We start from the raw sequence: 20493 nt of genomic DNA, 5'->3' as shown, positions 1-20493 counted from the left end.
CATGACTCCCTTTTCTTTGTCGGGCCCTTTACTTTTTTGGTGCTCGAGGTGCTCGTCCCCGTGGAGTCTTGTGCTCCTGATTTATGCTTAATTTACACTATTTTTAAGGGTTTGTATGTGCGTATTTTAAGATAATCTTCTGGAAGTTGGTGCGTTTATGGTGTATTCTATGCTTTGCAGGAGATTTAGGCTTTCGAGATGGAAAATACAATTTTGGAGAAGTTTGGATGAATTTGGCGTTTTCTAGGTGTTCTGGTCTCCAGAGAAATCAAAGTCCAGCGCCGGAGAAATCAAAGTCTAGTGCAGCGAAATCACCATTCCTCTGGCGCTAGAGAAACCAATCTCCATAGTAGCGAAGAATGCCAGAGCAGAGAGACTGACATCTCCAGAGCAGAGAAATCAACTTGCCAGAGGAATCGCGGCGAGTGCGGAAGTTCCAGAGAAATCGCGGCGAGTGAGGAAGTTCCAGAGGAATCAGAGTGTTGGAGTTGTTAGCCAGTTCATGCACCAACCCCAAGTTGATCACTGGGAAGCCGCACTTAGAATTGTGAGATATCTGAAAAGAACCTTTGATTATGGAGTACTATTCAAAAGAACTGGTCACTTGAAAATTCAAGCCTATACAGATGCAGATTGGGCTGGGAACCCAATTGACAGAAAATCTACAGCAGGATATTTTGCCTTCATAGGAGGTAACCCTGTATCATGGAGAAGCAAGAAACAAAAGGTAGTTGCTCTCTCGAGTGCAGAAGCAGAATTCAGGAGAATCAAGAGTGGGCTGACGGAAGTTCTTTGGTTGAGAAGGCTACTAATGGAGTTAGGACTTCATCCAACAAAAACATGCCAAATGTTCTGTGACAACAAAGCCGCCATCAGCATATCTGAAAACCCAGTGCAACATGATAGAACTAAACATGTCGAAGTTGATAGGCACTTCATCAAAGAGAAGATTGAAGGAGGGATCGTGACCCTACCCTTTGTGAGATCCGAAGATCAGCTCGCTGACATCCTAACCAAAGCTGTGAACTCCAAGAATTTTTCAGAAGTTCTTGGCAAGTTGAATATCGGGAATCCCGTTAATCAACTTGATGGGGAGTGTGGAAAATAATTGTGGAAAAGATGTAATTAAGTAATCAAGGATCAATCAAGATCCTTGATTATAGTAGTTTATTCTTTCCTTGTATATTGTTTCTTCACCCTATAAAAGGGCGATTTGTACACAATGAAGAATATCAAGAAAAGACAATAAAAATCCCTATGTTTACAGCCCTACAAATATGAATTATTTATTCAAATATACAAATACCATGTTCAACAGTTGTAACACTGATAGAACCTTAATATTCAATCCTCTTAGCGTGTACTTGTTTTTTCGGAGAGTATTGATTTCTCCAATGATGAGTCTAAATCTCATTTCTATGGACTCGAGACTCTATCTTTTCTGCATCTTGAAGTCGTCACACTATTGACAAGCTATGTTGAACTTTTCTTATTTGATCTCCTCTGAACCAACGCTCATTGACTTGAGAGTTTCCATTAGCTTCTTGGCGGTTTCGTAGGATGACGTCTTCAGTACATGTGCATTGTTGAGTGTGCTTTGTATGGCTTTCTTGGCGATGTTCTCCAAGTTCACCATCTTTCTTTCTTTAGGAGTGTACTCAGCTGAATCCTTCGGCTCATATGTCACCTGTTGATTTCCAGGTGTCAAGTAAACTCTGGGAATGGTCCATTTTGTGAGAACGTTCCACATCATATTGTGTTGGCTCAGCAAGTAGCTCCTCATCCTGAGCATCCGTAACTCATATTTATCTACAGATAACATTGGACGACTACGAGTGGATTGATCCATGATAGTCATGCACTAAAATGAACTAAAACTATTTTTCAAAAAGATTTTGCGTGGATCAGTTCAAGCAGACTGTGTCAGGATTCTGTGCAGGTGTACTTGTCTTTTGAACTTCTAATTTGATACCAATTGTTGCCCCTGAGAGTCTGTACAGGTGTATGAGGGGTACACCAGTTATAATTTTTTTTTTTTTTTGCTTTTCAGAGTGTAGTGTTCTAAATAGGTTCAACTGATAATGAATTAGCTGGTTTGATGCAGATCAGTTTAATCAATACTAAATTGACTGATATCCAGCCTATTCTAGTTCTGATTACAGTTAGCTATCCTACTGACTGTTTGAAAGCTGAACTGTTGGACAAATAACTGACTTGTGCGGAATGTGGTGGCTGGTTACTCACTTTATAAAATCTTTCTAAGTCAGCTTTTCATTTTAGTCAGTATTCAGCTTAAGATCAAAAGCTGAAATCAATTTTCTATGCTGATGCTGATGCAATGTACTACTTGTCAGTATGTGGTTAAGATAAGTAGATAGATGAACATGCAATGCTAAAGGTAAATACAAAATGTAAGTACGCTGTTGGTTTATTGTGGTTCCGAGATAACTCGTACATCCACTGAGGAATTCACTAATTTTTTAATTCCTTATCTTTAAGCTGCAAGTCAGCCTATCAATCGGGGTTTTTAAGCCATCTGGAACTTTACTTTGTACTACGAAAGTGACCTATTGCAACTTACGCGGATTGCAACCGTTGCATACCTATTAGATTTCTGTCAGTCTTATGAACCGCTACTTATTCTCCGATTATCATATTTCAATCCCATCTTATTACATGCGGCTTACTCTCTGAACGACCTACTTCTACGCTAACACTATTCTCAAGCTGAAGGTGTGATTAAGTACAAAAGATAATTTTTCTACTAGCGAGCACACTGTTACAATAAGAACTGAGGGTATGAAGTGTGGTCGTTTCTAGGTTTATGATACACAATTTGAATGCCTAAAACTAAGTATTCTTAATTCTGAAAAAACTGAGCTTGTAATTCTATACTAGAGTTTGTCTACACTAACACTATAGACTCCCTTCTTCGAAAAAGAAATATAAAGGTAAATGACCTTAACACTAATTCATTATTTGTTTAATTACTTCAACATTTAATTCTGCTTATTTTCGTCGGAGTTTCGCTAACTCTTTGGCTTATAAAAAGGTTATGCTTATATATGAGGTGATTACATCTATGATGCTGAGAAATTTCATCCCTAGATGTTGGATATCAAATTTGATATAATTGAAATTGTGAAATTAGTAAATCTGACTTGTGACTTGATTTATTGATGTCGCTCACTCTATGTTTGATTTAGATATGTGCCTTATAAAACCTACAAAATTTATCAAATAAATCATGAAAATATTGACTAGCACAACCATTAATTTGCAGCATATAATAGAAAAGAGAAAAAGAAATTTTAAAAAAATATGTAGAAGAAAAGGATGCACATACAAATCTTGAAAAGGACTACCATCTAACATGAACAATAAAACTATGTCTCGAGAAAATATTAAATTTGATCCAAGTGGGGGTAGTTCAGATAGTCCTATTCCTAATCCAGATCTTTATTGACTTTGTAAATTAACACACACACACACACACACACACACACACAAACACAAACACAATTTCAGCTAATTGTGATATCGCAATATAATTAAAAATTCCCCATTCTTTTATGCATAGCATTGAAATGTTGTGCTTCTTTTAATTAATTAAGATTGCAGGTGTACTTAACACAAGAAATTATATTTGTAATTACTCGCTTGTTTTCCCACTTTATGGATTTTGAAAATGTTAGGAGGAAGAAGAAGAAGCAAGATTTAGTCATAACCTTGATCAGTTAGATGATTAATGAAGAATTTTCAAGGTGATTAAAGTGTTGTGACAATATTGACACCTTCCTAATTATGTCATGTCATATACCTTTTTCACATGATTTTGTTAGTTTGCGATGACAATCACAATCGCATTTTTTTTCCATTTTCAGTTTAGGGGGAGAATTTCGAGAATCAAATTCCCTCAAAAAAAAACGATACAATAAACATTAAGTAATAGTAATACTGTAAATTTGTGTATATATTAGTAGTAGAGTGATTAATATTGGAAGTCAAAAATTTGAGATTGGAGTTCATCCTTAAGCTTTTTTTTAAAATATTTATATTTTTATAACAAAATACTAGTATAAATTCACTTTAGTTGAGTGTGCACGATTTAATTATTCTCTCTCTTACCTTTCTATTTTTTTAAAATTGAATTCTAGATGTTAGTACTGAGTTTTTCGTGGTCTTTAATAGCAATCTAGCCATATGTACAAAGTTATAAAATTGAAACAGTAATGCTTTTTTAGTTGATATAAAATGTGTCAAATTGTGACGGAAAATTTGTAATTTTAGATTTTATTTTCTCAGCATTTACTATTTAGGGCCGTTATACAAATTGATCGAAATAACTTTTTTTAGAGATAATTGATGAAATAAGTTAACCAGGGGGCTTAGCCCACTGGCCACCGGGTCCTCACTTAAGTGAAGTGACCCGGGTTCGATCCCTCTTGGGAGCGAATTGGAGATTGGAGATATAAGGTGGATTTGGTGAACGGAGAGATAAGGTGGTTCTTGGAGTGGATGGGAGAACTAATTACTAACATCTAATATGACTTTGCCCGATCAAAAAAAAAAAAAAAAAAAAAAAAAATTGATGAAATAAGTTAACAAATGATGAAATGGTATTTTAGTCAGCAAACCAAGAATTCTTTACTTATCCGGTTTCAATTATATAGGCTTATTTTTTTTGGATGTCCTAAATATATATACATATATACAAATTTTATAAAAAGTGATATATTTTTTGACGTGTTTATAAATATATTCCTATTTAATTCTTTGATGAATTTTATAGCATTAATGAATTGTCAAAGAATAAATATAGACATATTAAGAAGTTTTTTTTAAGAGGGGGCATATTAGGAAGTTACTTGTATAATTTACTTTTTTAATAATTTTTTTTTTATGAAAAATTAATCAACTTATATAATTGAGACGAATGAATTATACCCCTTCGTCCATGAAACAAAGTCCTACTTGCCCTTAAATATTTGTTCACCAAATAATTTTATTATGCTTTTTGTATATTTTTACTCTCCTTCTTTTCCTATATTTACTAGTATCATTTGTCATTAATGGACCCAACCTATAATACATTCACCATCACTTTTATCAACTATCTTTTTATTCACTCACAATATCTTTTTTAGCTTTATTAATCTCCATATCCAACTTAAATGAGGCTATATTTCATGGAGGGAAGAGGTATGATTTTAGATGTAATTTCTTTTCCAGTAAACTTTAACATCAAAATTATGCAATCCCAATAATAAAATTTATTTTTAATTCCTATTAGCGCGCATTGTATTTTCATTATGCAATCCCAATAATAAAATTTATTTTTAATTCCTATTAGCGCGTATTGTATTTTCCTGTCATGAATATTATGTTGAATGCTACAAAATGTGTAAATGCCACATTTTGCGATTCACGAGTAATGTGAAGTTTGAATTTTCAATTCTCTTCTACTAAAAAACTATATAATAAATTTATCTTCAAATATTGTAAAGGCTGAAATGTCAGAGAACTATAATGTGAACAGCAAAATCAACAGTAGATGATAAATGAGAACTTTTTGAATTAATTAATATTCAAACAGTACGACAATTTTGTTGCTAGTTACGACATTCCAACTGTAAGATTCAGATTCACATGGTGTTTAGTTTAGAACCCCAGAAATTTCCATTTCTTTGAGGAAATGAAAATTAAGTTTATTTATTCAAAAATGAATATCTTACTATCTCCCTATTGCATTGCAGGTTGCCCTAACTTTTGTTTAGGTATCCAAACCTTTTCAAATGTTAACCGTTAAGTGTTTTGACTTCGGTGGCCAAACTTGTGAAAGAATTAAATGAAATTTTCCACAAAAATTTACATTTACTATTTATGGGAAATGAAGTTAGAAAAAATGATAAGAAATATATAGCAAGTGCATATATTTACAGGGAAAATGGAATATGCCATGTACCTACCATCTAACACAAATACATGTAATAGCATGATTTCACACTAACTAAAAAGAAAAAGAAAAAACTCAAAGTTTCAAACCTCATTAATAAACAAGTAAATACGAGAAAATATTAAATAAAGCAATCAAAACGGCTGCAAATTCTTACTCAGTCCATTTACATTCGCGAAAAGCCCCACTAAATCCTGTCTGTACGGCAAGTACGACCGCCGCTTCTCACCACCGTATACCGGCAAGGGCGGGAGCGGTGGCGCCGCCGCGGACTTAACCTTTCCGCCACTCACCGGCGTGACTTTGCCTCTGTCTTCATTCTGCTTCTTTCTCCCGCTGTTGCTCGGACTCAAAATGACGAAATCGTCCTTGCTCCCCTCGCTGTGGCTCCGATTCAGCAAATCCTTAACCCTAAACTTCCACCTCTTAGAATTCGACCCCGTGGAGCTGCTCTTTTTGCAACGCCCCTCCTCCGCCGCCTCCTTCGGCCGCCACACGCAGTATGACTCCGTCGGAACTCCGTCCAGCTCGTCCGCGTCCGACGAGGAGCACGACGACGTCGTTGTCATCGTCATCGTCGTCTCCCTTTCCTCATTAAACAGTTTTCTCAATGGCAGCCGAATCGTCGGAGCCTTCTCACGACCGTCGCCTTTTTCGTCCTTGCGATTTTCGCGCGGAAATTCCAAACTCTCCAGAAACAAATCTCTGTTGAAAACTGGGTAGACCGGTCGAATCTGGCCGTTGTGGAAGATCTCGTCGGCGGAAATCGGAGAGGGCAACTCGGAATCTCTCGTCACGAAAGCGAACTCGAATTCCTCGTCGTCGTCAACACGATTTTCTCTTTCACTTTCTACATACTCACAATCTCCTTCCTCAACGCTATTCTTCACAAAATCAGGATTCGCTCCTTCCTCCGATTGTCGAGTCGCCGAGTTTTCCTCCCTCTCGAAGTAAAAATCCTCGTCGTAGAGTTCCTGAGAGCCGAACTCTTCGACGACGCGCGCGGCGATTTCGGCCAGTTTACTGTTGGAATAGCTGTTGAAGCTGGGAGAGAGCGATATTGCAGAACTCGCCTGCATCTTCTCCGGCGACAGTCCGTTCAAATTCTCTGAAAAATCACCTTCAAAAGTTGTTTAATTCCGAAATAAACACTATTACATAGAAATTTTTGCTTCGAAATGGCAGAAAATTTTCAAGTTTGAGGGAGCAGATGGTTGGTTGAAATGGCGGAAAGTGTGGGGATTAGCAATGTGGGAGTTTATATTTGTGAATGGCTGTGAATAATAGAGAGAGAGAGAGCGCTTTTTAATACGTACAAAAAAGTAGAGAGAGAGAGATAGGGAGAGTCATCATAAAGAGAAAGCATATAAAAGTCCTACGCGCCACGGGAAGGCTGTGATCGGGTGGGATACGGTGTAGCGTATAGCTGTGCCACGTGTGGGCTTCTTAGAAATTATAAAGTGAAATTTACGAGAATAATGCATATTTACTTTTTTTTTTAGGGAAATGCATATTTACTTTAATATAATACATCTCTGTTTATTTTAGGGCTTACATGACAGGCAACTTTAGATAATATCTAGTGTTTTTTTTTTTTGAGGAAGATAATATATAGTGTTAATAATGCGATTTGGGCATAGTGAAAGTCCATCATTATTAAGGGTAACAAAAAAAATTCAAACAGAATAATCGAATCGATTTAAAATGGTTTGATTTTTTGGTTGGATTCAGTTTTTTTTTTCAAAAAAATTTGATTTTTCGGTTCAATTCCATTTAATTTTTTTTAAAATCGAACAAAACTTAAATTAGAATTATATTTTTATATATATACTCCCTCCGTCCCACGAAACATGAACAATTTCTTTTCGGCACGAATTTTAAGAAAAGTATGTTTAGTGATTTAAGTGTATTTGCTAATATAGTGCATAAGTAATTAAGGGTTGCTTTATTATTTTTCCTTTTATTTTTATAATTTATACTCAGAATTTATTTTAATTTTTTCATGATTATTTAATTATGATTAATTAAATTAATATTTAAATTGCCAGAGGAGAGAGAGAGGTGGCGAGGTCGTCGTAAATTGTCATATCTCCACTTGGGAAGGGGGGAGAGTGGCCGAGGGAGTCTCGTTTGCCTCCCTGCCGGCGAAACCCACCGCTCGCGGTGGGGAGGGAGGCGGCGACGAAAAGAGAAAACGACATAGGGTCGGCGATGGGGAGAGAGAACAGTGAGAGGGAGGCAAGGGTTAACCCACTCTTCATCGTCTGCCATTAAATCACCGTAGGGGAGAGCGGCGACAAAAAACGAGAGAAGAGAATAAAATCCTAGATCTGAATTAGGGGAGCGGCGAGTATTCGAGTGATATGAGAGTGGGAGAGGGGTGGCTGAAAAATGAGTGTAATTTAGGGTTTCAGGGTGCGGGGGGAGGGGTTGGGTCAAATTAGTAAATGGGCTTAGCCCATTAGTTAATTAAAATTAGAATCCCTAATTATTTATAATCCTTGCCATTTATAGAAACTGCTCAAGCTTCGTGGGACAAACCGAAAAGGAAAGTTGCTCATGTTTCGTGGGACGGAGGGAGTATTAATTACTCCCTCCGTCCCACTGTAAGTGAGAGCTTTTTTTTTTGGCACGGGAATTAAGAAAAGTGTATTTTGTGTGTAGGTGAAAAAGTGAAAAAGTGTTTAAAGGGAAAAACTTTTACCAAAAAGGAAAGAGTCTCACTTACAGTGGGACGCCCAAAATAGAAAAAGTCTCAGATACAGTGGGACGGAGGGAGTATAATTTTCTAATATCTAACTTATAGTCTAACCGTAATTATAATATTTTAATTATATGTTCTTGAAATGAATGATGAATAATGATAAAATATATAATCTAATTTTTAGCCTTTTTAAAAAAAATTACAAAAAAAAAATCGAGTTTTTCGGATTAATTCGGTTTTTGGTTCGGTTCGGTTTTAATTTTAAAATTTTTGGTTAATTCGGTTGGGTTTATTGGTTAATTCGGTTCGATTCGATTTTTTTTAAAACAGAACATAAATTTGGTTTGATTTTAGCAAAAGCCGAACATAATAAATGAATGCACACCTCTAATCATTACTCCATCCGTCCCTGAAATAAGTTCTTCTTTTTCCTTTTTGGGACGTTCCCCCAAATAAGTTCATCTTTCTTTCTTTCCATTTTTGGACAACTACCCCACCACTAATAATACTTTATTTATTCTTACTTTTCACTTTTTCAACACTTCCAATACTAATTATAACACTTTTCACCTTTTCACATTTTCACCTTTTCACATTTTCACCACTCTCAATACTAATTATAACACATTTTTCTCAATACTTTTTCATCTTTGTACTAGTCGTCCCAAATCTCTTTTGGAAGAATGATACAAATATGTCATTTTGTACTATTAATCTCAATAGATGTCGCAACAATACTTAGGACGAATGATGTGAATGGACCTATTGACACCATTCATCCCAAGGCATGTCATGCCAAATGACAAATACCATTTATCCCAATATATGTCATGCAAAATATTGGGACGAATAGTAGAAAATAACTTATTCTTATCATTCATGCCAAGTTTTGTCACACAATTGTTGGCACGAATAAGCAATTTAGCACAAATTCGTATAAAGGTCTATTGCGCCAGCACTTGGGATGAATGTTGCGAAATTGCATATTCGCACCATTCATTCCAAATTGTGTCTCGTCAGAACTTGGAACAAATGGTACAAATAATCTATTCTCGCCATGCATCCTAATATTTGTGGCGCTGCTCTTGGAACGAATGATGCGAAAGGTCCCATTCGTACTATTTGCCTAAAAAAATGCGCAATTTTTGTCCATGGAAAAAAATATAAGGTTTCAATTTCTACCAATAAATCCAAGTACAATTGATTAACACAATTTGAATAAACATTTTATTCAGTTTTTAACAAATACAATTACAAATCATGTGAGCAAATCAACACAAAATAAACACCAAATCTGAAAAATTTAGTTCAACCTCTATTACTAATGGTACAAATTGATTTGCGGTTTGCGGCGGAGGTGAATCAATATTGATTCACCTTATTTTTATCACGACTTGTGATGAGATCGTCACATGCATGCAATTCTATTTTAGCTGGATTTTATTATCAATATTGATGTTTGCCGCCAGACCCAGATCTCGTCGTCTGTTGGCGACTGTTGCCCTTTCCTTCCCTGTAAGACAAACCGGTGGCTGCCCTGTCTCGACGATCGTCAGGGCGCACTAAGTCGAGTCAAATGTGGTTGTAAGAAAAGAATTTTAAATGAGGGGTTTTTAGTTACGGTTGACACAAACATTAGTTTTCACAACTTTCTTAATTTTTCTTTGTAATTGGAATTGGGGAAAAACAATCTTTAACAATTATGTATCAAAATATTGAATTTTCTCTTTTTCATCTGATTTATTGGTTTCGTCTGAATTATTATAAGCGCTACTCATTTTTTTATTTGTGCAAACGTGGATTCATGTTTTCCTTTCTATAATCTCTTTTCTACTCTAATTATGTTTGTGTGTGTGATTCTAATATATTTTGGAATTTAATTATGCGAATATTATTAAATTACGATTTTATTAAAAAAAAAAAAACTCATCAATCATTGGAAACACAATGACGCTTACAAGGATCGAGCCCCATTAACACCTCTTCGAAGAAAATCCAATGGGAAAAACTTCATAAGAAAAAAAGTACTCATCTAGTATAACGAAAACAAAAAAATGCAACACCGTAACAATTGTCAAAAAATATGAACAAAGCCATGAATGAGCGACCGACCACACCAACGGGGCCAGACTCTCAGGACCCAAATCCCAGGGTACCAGAAGTTTGTGTAAAAAATCCCAAAAGCCACCCAGCCCAAACTCAAACCAAAAAAGAAGCACAAAGAATACCCTATGCAAAGAGGGGACCGATGAACACTCTCATGACCCATATTGTGAAGAATCTCATTAAGACCAACGAGCAAAATAATGACGATAAAGATAACTGAACAGGGAGCAGTAACCTGCCGACATAGATCCGAAAACACCACCTAACCACCCAAAGCACTGAATCACGTCCATGAAAGAAGCATAAGGCAGAAGAGAATGGCACTACAATCCAATGGATCGCAACAAGAAACAATGAAGAGATGGCAACAAGCAACCCACACCAAATGGACCCAAACTCCAGAGCACCGAAAGTTTGTTAAAAAATCCTACATGCCATCCCAACCCGATCTCCAAAAAGAAAAGATAATTGATTAACACAGTCGACATGACGAGAACTGAAATAGCCGAGAACAAAAGTAAACCCCACGAGCATCGCAATCAACCAATCGGTCCGCGAATCCTGGTCAATTCAACGAGCACAGACACCTCTCACTCCGAAACATATAAAAAATAAAGTTAATTATGCTAATATTGTTCTTTGAATTTATGTTTGTGATTATTGTAGATTTCATTTAGCGTTGAATTTATTTCAGTAGTTTTTAGATCTGCTATAATCTAGCATAATATCTTTTTAATGTTTTTTGCAACTTAATTAAATATGATTATGATTTCCTTAGGATTAGATTTATATTAACATTGTTTTCTCGTGTTATTAATTCATGTGTTTATCTGTGTTTCTTATATTCTAGATAAGTTAATTGATTTCTTTAATATACGCTTAGAGTGGAGTAGATTAACACAGACCCAAATTGAGATTAGAAAGTTTAGGTTTCAATTTTGTTCTATGTGCGTAATGCAAATTGTCACCTCGTTTAGCCTTCCCTAAGATTGGACTTGGGTTAGCTTACTACACTGTAATTGATCTCGTTCTATTGCGAGCCAACTCAAAGTGTTTTGAGTTGAAACAGTCTGTTTCTTTTCCCCTTCGGCACGAATAATACGAATTGATTTTTTTTGTACCACTTGAGAAGAGAATAATAAGGCATCGTTCGTTGGCAACAGTTAACCCCAGGATGGTTGAAAACTGTTTTCTTCTTCCTCCTGGCACGAATGGTACGAATTGGGTTTTTCGTACCGTTGCTTATGGCCACATTGGCATCTTGACACGGAGTTAGTCTGACTGATATCCAGATAAGTCTGTTATAACTGATAGATCAGTTAGCAATCCTACTGACTGCTCGTAAACTGATCAGTTAGACTAATAAATGTCGTGAGCCCAATGTGGTGGTTAGGTTACTCGCTCTTACAAAATCTTTCTAAGTTAATTTTTTAGCTAAGTCGGTATTCAATTTAGGATCAATGACTTGAATCGACTGATATAATATGTTGAAATTCAGTTTTAATTACTTGCAAATGCAGATTCGATGTATAAATGGTTAGTGTGTAGATATATAATCATATTAAGCAAGAGTGTATGTAAATGCAAAATGTAAGTAAGCAATCAGTTTTACGTGGTTTAGAAAACGTTTCTACATTCACAATCCTAATTTACAGAGGCATCCACTAACTTTTAGATTCCTTATGTTTTAAGTTGCAAGTCAGCCTATCAGCTAAGCTGATCTATGACTTTCGTGGTCGTGACCATTAAAGCAATTTTTTCGTTTGCACTCAAATACTCCATCTGTCCCGCGAAACTTGATCACTTTTTTTTCGGCATGGGTTTTAAGGAGCTAGTATTTAAATGTTAAGTGTGGTAGGTGAAAAAGTAAAAAGATGAATAAAAGAAAAAAAAAATTATCATATAAGGAAAGTGATCAAATTTCATGAGATAACTCAAGAATAATTACTGATCAAGCTTTTCTGAGAAGGGGGAATGCATTTCTTCAAATTTTAGACAACGAACTTGTAGTTTATTTTATTGATTTTAAATTTTAGACTATTCACTCGTAACTTATTTTACTGATCTGACTCTACCCCTTTTTTCTTTTCTTTTTCTTTTTTTTTTTACGAGAAGTGAAGGAGTTTCGAAGGATGGATTTCCTTATAAGAGCATCCGCAATGTGGTTCCTTGATAGCCTACTTGATAGTGGTTGTGTTATTGAGTAGGTAGTGCTGCATTGGAGTTCCTTGATAGTCTACTTGATAACATTAGTTTTGATTTTTATGTTTTTCCTTTAAATTTAATTGCATAATTTAAATAACATATTTTTGTTAGTTAAATACGCCATTAAACATAAAATTTAAATTCACCTAAAACATAAAAAAAATTACATAAAAATTTAAAAACACCTAAAACATAAAAAAAAAAAATTACATAAAAATTAAAAACACCTAAAACATCATATTACGTCCTAGTCTAGACCACGATTAATTAGGGCGCGTGCATTGCACGCGCCTTCCCTCTCCCCCCTTCGAGCATACTCGAAGACTCGAGTATTACTCGAGTACCTCCCCCCGCAACGGTTTACCCGAGTGCAACGCACTACTCGAGGAGGCGCTCGAGTAGCTGCGTTGCAGGTGCTCTAAAAGCTTAGGTAATTGGTCAATTATATAATTTCAAAATGGGAAATGGAGTTTAGGCGTCCTTCAACCTTAAGGATTATGGAGTATATAATTTGCATTTAATGGCGCCCGCCCAGAAAGAAAATTGTTTAAAATTGGATACTAAAGTGATGGTTATTTGATCATAAATCATCAAAATGATAAAACTAGCTAACTGACTATAGAAATCCAAGAACCACCCACAGCTGAATTTCAGTATTACGAAGCCCTGATTTCAAACAAGGGAACTTTCCAATTCTTCGTGATATTAATTTTCACATTTTTTCTTGAATTAATTCTGCACTTCGATGGCTGGATTGGAAGAGTTGAAGAAGAAGCTCGTGCCACTCTTTGATGCAGAGAAAGGGTTCCCATCTGGGTCAACAATCGACCCTTCCGACTCTTACATGGTAAAAGTCAAATATTTATGATCCAATTTATTCATTTATTTTCATGATTTTGTACATATTTCTTTGTCAATTCACATGCCAATTACCACATTCGTGTCTTGTAATTTTTGCACTTAATTTTGTGGAGCAGTTGTCGGATGGTGGAACAGTGAATCTACTGAGCAAATCATACAATATCTACAACATCAATGAACTGGGCCTGCAGAAATGCAGCTCATCTTCTTCTCCTTCTGCATTTTCTGTTGATGATGGGGAGAAAACATACAGGTGTGCTTCTCATGAGATGAGGGTTTTTGGGTCCATCGGCAGCGGCGCCAGCAGTGTTGTGCAGAGGGCAATTCATATCCCCAATCACCGGATTATTGCCCTAAAGAAGATTAACATTTTTGAGAAGGTGGGATTGAGGTTTACTGTTTTGTTTGATTGCGGTGTAGTCTGAGATTTATGTAGAAGGTTTAATCTAGGAATTGCTTCGTCTTTTCTCAGTGATTGTTGGTTATTAATGTGTTAAACTGTCATTGTGGATGTTTGTCATTGATCTCTGTATTGCATATGAATTAGGATTAAGATGAGCGCTGTAATCAACATTTTGGCTTCCTAGAGGCTGAGCTAATTTATTTGGATTAGATGTTGTGTTGATGGTAGTTCTTGTCGTTTTGTATCTCTTGGCTATAGATGCAAGAAGATAAATAGTTTGAACTACTAGTAGTGAAGGGTCGAATGTCCTGCATATTAAATTCATGATAAATATTTACATGTGCATATCAGGAGAAAAGGCAACAGCTTCTTACTGAGATAAGGACATTGTGTGAGGCGCCATGCTATGAAGGTCTCGTCCAATTTTATGGTGCTTTCTATACTCCAGACTCTGGACAGATAAGTATAGCCTTGGAGTACATGGATGGCGGATCTTTGGCTGATATCCTTCGTATACGCAAGACTATACCCGAACCAGTTCTTTCCATCATGGTGCAGAAACTCTTGATTGTAAGTGGTTTTTCTTCGGTTTAAGTTTCACCTTGTGGTCGGACTACTAGTTATCTTGATTTTCACAGTTTTTCTTTTTATTTGAAGGGACTGAGTTACTTGCATGGAGTTAGGCACTTGGTTCATAGAGATATTAAACCTGCAAATTTGCTGGTAAATCTCAAAGGGGAGCCAAAGATCACAGATTTTGGTATAAGTGCCGGCTTAGAGGATTCAATGGCCATGGTTAGTGATAGCAAATTAACCATTTAGAATCATTAGTGTGACATTATCACAAACTTGTAGCTATTTCTTGCTGCTAACTACGTTTGCTACTTTCCAGTGTGCAACATTTGTTGGAACTGTTACATACATGTCTCCCGAGAGAATTCGAAATGAAAGTTACTCGTACCCTGCTGATATTTGGAGCCTTGGGCTTGCGCTGTTCGAATGTGCTACTGGTGAATTTCCTTACAGTGCTAACGAAGGGCCGGTGAATCTTATGTTGCAGGTAAGCATTGACTAGAACTGGCTTTGTTGACAGCTACTCAAATTTTAAATTTCTATTCCTTTTGTTGGCATCGTGCATGAAGGTAATTTCTTTTTTGATATTCAGATTCCCTTGTACTGTGACTGAAGATCATGAATACTGAATGTCTTTTGAATAGTTAGAATAATATGGAAAGAATAGGTCATCAATCTCTGTAATGCCTTGTCGTTTCTGGAATGACCTTTTACATAGTCTAAGAATGTTTATATATTAGTTATGAACTCATGACGAAATGGAGTAAGTCAATAAAAAAGTTAATCCAAGTTTTGATATCATTCTGACTGATATATTATTGTGTTATGTCTTTGTCTACAATGTCGATTGGCATTTGAAGATTTTGGATGATCCATCTCCTTCACTTTTGGATAAGGGTTTTTCTCCAGAGTTTTGTTCATTTATTGATGCTTGCCTCGAGAAAGATCCAGTGGCAAGGCCAACTGCTGAGAAGGTGAGCCTGAGAAGGTTCCGTTTCTTTGTTGTATGAAGTAAAATTACTTGGTACTGTGGATTGAGTGTGTAGTCCATGGGGTTACAACATTGAGGGTTCATGGTTCGTATGTAAGTGCAAAATTCTATGAGCTTTGTGATGTGAATGTATGATGATGTCACAATCACACCATCTAAATTCTAAATAAAAGAGAAAATTGGTGTGGACACCTGGACTTAGCTTGATTGATATCTTGTTTGCGTTGCTAGTCTCATAAGATAACTTAGTACACACATGATAAAATTGAGAGAATGTTTGGATGGATAAAATTAGATTACCTCATGATATAGTGAGGAATATGTTTCAAAGAATTGCACAGTGCATTTCTTTATGTCAACCTGATAAAAGATTATATAAGGATAGAAGGCTGGTTAAGCAGCTAAATAGCAGTAAATTTTTGGAGTCTTGTGTCATGAATATCTTTAATTTTTATTTTCTCCCGTTTTGATATTTTTGCGTTTTCTACAGCTACTTTCACATCCATTTGTCACAAAGTATGAGGAGGCTGGGGTCAACTTGGAAGCTTTCGTCCAAGGTATATTTGACCCGACACAGAGGATGAAGGATCTCGCAGATGTGAGTTAATATGTCTGACTGTCATTTCTATATCATGAAAAAAAAAATGAACTATAAAAATAAATTTGTAAAAACTTTCTAATTGCATCCGATGTTTTCCTAACGGCTTTTGTGCCTTAACCAGATGCTGGCAATACACTATTACTTACTCTTTGATGGATCTGATGATCTTTGGAAACACATGAAGACTTTATATGAAGGGCATTCAGTTTTCAGGTACTGAACATTTTGTTTACTTTTTCCTGTGTTCTATAAAATAGTTATAAAATATTTTCTGAAATTACTATAGTCACGAGGAATGGAATGACTTTATAAATTTTGGAGAATAATCAGAAATCTTGTCGACAAATTAAAGAAAACAAAGAAAGATTTCTCCCTTAATCCTCCCTAGACCAAACTGTCTGCCCAATGTAAAGCTGCTTTTCATCAAAAATCCCTTCTTCAATATCTGTGGTTTTGCGGCTTTCAACCTTTTAAATGAGGTTCGAGCCCTTTCCAAGTTGCTTATGAACATCATGATTTCCAGTTTTTGTGACAAGGAATCTGTCGGCCCAGATGATATCTTTGCAACCTTGTCAAATATTCGCACGACACTGGCTGGTAAATGGCCACCTCAGAAGCTTGTGCATGTCGTGGAGAAACTTCAGTGCCGTGCTCATGGCCAAAACGGTATAGATATCCGTGTCTCAGGGTCCTACATTGTTGGCAACCAGTTCTTGATATGTGGAGATGGTCTACAAGTAGAGGGCTTGCCAAATTTTAGAGACCTGTCGATTGACATACCTAGCAAGCGTATGGGGACATTCCGGGAGCAGTTCACTCTAGAAAGGTCGAGCTTCATAGGCCGCTACTTTATCGCCAAACAGGAGCTCTACATTGCTCAATAAATATCAAACTGCGAATTTGATTTGTTGCTATGGTTAGTTTCCCTCTCTAAACAAGTTTTGAACTGATACATTCCTGCTCTGTTGCACTCAGCAACTTCATCTTGAATCTGTTTATCAACACCAGGGTCAGCCAGCTAACCGTGGGAAGGGTATTTTGGTCACGTTGAATCCGATGATCGTCGACACTTAATATATGCGTGTGTTCAAGGTTCAAGTATAAATGACACTCCCAAGCTGACAAACATGCACTGATCTTGAATGTTTTTCGCTTTCCCTCTTACAGGACTCTGTTGTATCAATAGTTAAGTGGTTAGAGTAATCATTTAGCAAGTCCCCCCTTTTTTTTGTTCCCTTATTTATCGAGGCAAAAGCCAAGAATTGAGGTTGTTACCTCTCTTTTGTATATAATTTAAAACAAGCTTTGCAGCAATTGTGAAGTTGCAAGTCAAAAGTATAGGTGTATCATCTCCTTTTTTTTGCGCCCAATGGAAAATTTATGCTACAGAAGCAACAAATTGATGACACATAGCCAAATAGCCAATCAGAACTAAAGTCGGAGATCGAGGGTGTTTGGCTGAGCTTATAACTTATAAGCTCCTTCAAAATATTTGGCAAAATAAGCTCCTAAACAGTTTATAAGTTCTAAAAATAAGCTCCAAGAGCTTATAATCTCCCAAAAAAATAAATTTCTCTACCCCAACTAATTTTTTTATAATTTCATATGCAACAACCAGTTTACAAATATTTTTCAACTATAATTTATTATTTTCATCATATAACATTCAAGTTCATTTTTTCTTCGATTTTCTTTCTCTGAAAAAATATTTTCTTTCTCTAGTTTATAAATTCAATTATTCAAATACTTTGACATCTTATAAGCTCTTGATAAGCTCCAAAAGCTTATAAGCTAAAATAAGCTTAGCCAAACACCCTCGAAATTATTTCTTTAATGAAAAACAACAATTACAAAAGCATTTGCAAGGAGAGTCATAGTGAAGACTCTGAATCTCATTTCTCTCATAAAATAAAAATTTACATAGCATCTACTGGAGGTTCATCTAACAAACATAGCAGTGAAAACTTTCATTAAATAGAGCTAATGTCAAAAGAGAAAATCCAAACAATTTGCAGGGATTTGGGAGTGAATATATTACCACTACAAAAGTTTTCTACATGCTAAATTGGCTACCTACAAATTCGCAGTAAAATGCGAAGGTTTTCTACATCCTAAATTGGCTTCCTACAGATTCGCCATAAATTGCGATCATGCATCTGCAACAGGCATCTCATAGTGTCTTCCCAAACGTTTAGCACTCCCATCTTCAAAGACTGCCTGCAACAGATCATACTTCTTGTATTGTGCTAGCAATGTCTCACTTTGCTGGCTTGCAAGTTTCTCTTCCTCTGCTCGTTGTTCCTACATCAAGACAACAGAAAGATGCTATATAATCTCCAAAAAAGTTGAACAAGTCATAATGATATCAAATAGAAAGATGCCATACAATCTCCAAAAAAGTTGAACAAGTCAGTCATAAAGATATCAAAGTGCTACCAAATTAACCTCAAGCATTGCTAATGTTTCTGCAGCATGTTTTCTGACTGCACACTTGAGTTTCTTGGCTACCTGAAACTCGGGCTCTTTAGGGTCCAACCAACGACATAGTATCTTCCGTCCTGGTTTTCTGGGACGATCATCAAACATTTCCAATCGAGCTGCAGACGCCCTGATAGGCCTTGGCATCCCTAGTATCATGAAAGGGTAACTCCCCATCTCAGTTATGATTGAGCTCGCCTGTTTCGGGTTTTCCATCTCCACGAGAGCAGCTTGTGGCGCATTCTTCGATTCCAGATAGATGGAGATGAACTGAACACTCTTCACATACCCAAACTGATTAAAAGCAGTTCTCACCACAGGTTCAGTAACTTGGGGTGACAAGTTATCCACATAAATTGTCCTTTTAACCTTTTCCAAGAATGCTGCATACACTTCTTCTGCAGATGTGCCCATCAATCCAAGATTTCTTTTTTTGCCTGAACCACACAAATTCCACAAGAAGAATATCAAAAATCAAACTAAACAAAATACAATAAATTACGAGCAATGTTGTGAAAATCGCTGGAGTCAGACACCTTGCGGCGCGCCTCAAGGCAAGGCAAGGCGACGCTGAAGCGCACCAATATGTGGGCCTCTGTAAGATTTTTGTGTATGCGCCAAAGGCGGCCTCTTCGACGGTGTGGAGCCAGTGAGGCGATGCGAGAATGTAAGAATCGGGAGATGCGGCCATATTTAAATAAACGTGATTTCAGCAACAATTTCAAAATTCGATTTAAGCAATTTTAAGCATAAACATGGATTTCAGTAATCACACCAACAAAATTCAATCAATATCTTCACTATAAAAAACAAATATAAGGTGAAATCATCTTCCATAAAATACCTTTTCTTGAATCTGCTGCTGTGTCCCCAAACTCTGGAATTGAAGATGGGAGAGAGGTACCTGCTTTGATCAACCAATTGAGCTGCTGACAGCGGTGGATCGGATTTTAGGGTTTGAAATCAATTTTTGGAAGTTTAGTTATTTTCATGAGTTAGTGAGGCGGGGATAGTGGGGATAGTTGTGATTTGTAGGGATGTCAATCGGGTCAATCCATCAGATTTCGAGTTAATTGGGTGCGAATTAATTGGGCTGAAGATTTTGTCGAGTTATAAATTTTCAACCTTAACCCTAAACGTTCGAGTTTTAAGCTAGTTTATTGGGCTAATCGAATTAAAGGCGTAAAAATAAAATACATAACAATCAAATGTATAATATATAAAATACATAGAAATCAAATGTATATAAATTACTATTCCATATAGCAAGCATGAAATGCAAAAATATACTCCCTCCGTCCCATTATTTAAGACATAGGTCTTTTGGGCACGGAGATTAAGGAGAGGTAGATTAGTTGTTAAAATGTTGTGGCCCACCACTATTAGTGTAGGTGATTAATTTTGGATTCTTTCTATTTAATGCTTTACTTCAATTTTGAATTTAATTTCCAACAAATTCGAAAAATTTAATTCATTTAATTTAATTAATTTTTTTAATCCAGATTATTTATTTTTGTTGTTTTTTTTATTAAACCTACAGTTCATTTATTGAGCAATTGAACTGGAATTAAAATAAGCGGCTGAGCAGTGTAAAACAAACATAAAAGTGTTAACT

General features: G+C 36.1%; 3 protein-coding genes across 14 annotated transcripts; 1 reads left to right on the top strand and 2 right to left on the bottom strand.

Moving 5' to 3' along the window:
• Positions 1-5902: 5902 nt before the first annotated feature.
• LOC131019961 (uncharacterized) lies at positions 5903-7319 on the bottom strand. The gene has a single exon (XM_057948598.1). The coding sequence runs from the start codon at positions 7033-7035 to the stop codon at positions 6091-6093; it is 945 nt and encodes a 314-aa protein (XP_057804581.1). The 5' UTR covers positions 7036-7319; the 3' UTR covers positions 5903-6090.
• Positions 7320-13324: 6005 nt separating this feature from the next.
• On the top strand, positions 13325-17735 carry LOC131019960 (mitogen-activated protein kinase kinase 3). The gene is made up of 10 exons (XM_057948597.1): positions 13325-13818; positions 13949-14212; positions 14587-14805; positions 14893-15030; positions 15128-15295; positions 15669-15782; positions 16290-16397; positions 16522-16613; positions 16924-17316; positions 17409-17735. The coding sequence occupies exons 1-9, from the start codon at positions 13717-13719 to the stop codon at positions 17282-17284; spliced, it is 1566 nt and encodes a 521-aa protein (XP_057804580.1). The 5' UTR covers positions 13325-13716; the 3' UTR covers positions 17285-17316; positions 17409-17735.
• A 523-nt stretch (positions 17736-18258) lies between these two features.
• LOC131019958 (uncharacterized) lies at positions 18259-19924 on the bottom strand. Of its 12 annotated transcripts, none has more exons than XM_057948594.1 (4): positions 19723-19880; positions 19248-19315; positions 18837-19157; positions 18259-18701 (listed from the first exon to the last, which is right to left on the bottom strand). In XM_057948594.1, exons 2-4 carry the CDS (start codon positions 19290-19292, stop codon positions 18549-18551), a joined length of 519 nt encoding a protein of 172 aa, XP_057804577.1. In that variant the 5' UTR covers positions 19293-19315; positions 19723-19880; the 3' UTR covers positions 18259-18548. The 12 variants fall into 12 exon arrangements, 10 of the variants coding, with proteins under 10 accessions (XP_057804577.1, XP_057804578.1, XP_057804576.1 ...); XM_057948595.1 differs by having other exon boundaries at positions 18846-19157; positions 19723-19878; XM_057948593.1 differs by having other exon boundaries at positions 19415-19876.
• Between the last annotated feature and the right edge of the window lie 569 nt (positions 19925-20493).

This window comes from Salvia miltiorrhiza, chromosome 4 (genome assembly GCF_028751815.1).
Source record: "Salvia miltiorrhiza cultivar Shanhuang (shh) chromosome 4, IMPLAD_Smil_shh, whole genome shotgun sequence".
In the NCBI taxonomy this organism is placed as follows: domain Eukaryota; kingdom Viridiplantae; phylum Streptophyta; class Magnoliopsida; order Lamiales; family Lamiaceae; genus Salvia; species Salvia miltiorrhiza.
The sequence above is the reverse complement of the archived record's forward strand: the minus strand, read 5'-3'. Positions and strand labels throughout refer to the sequence as shown.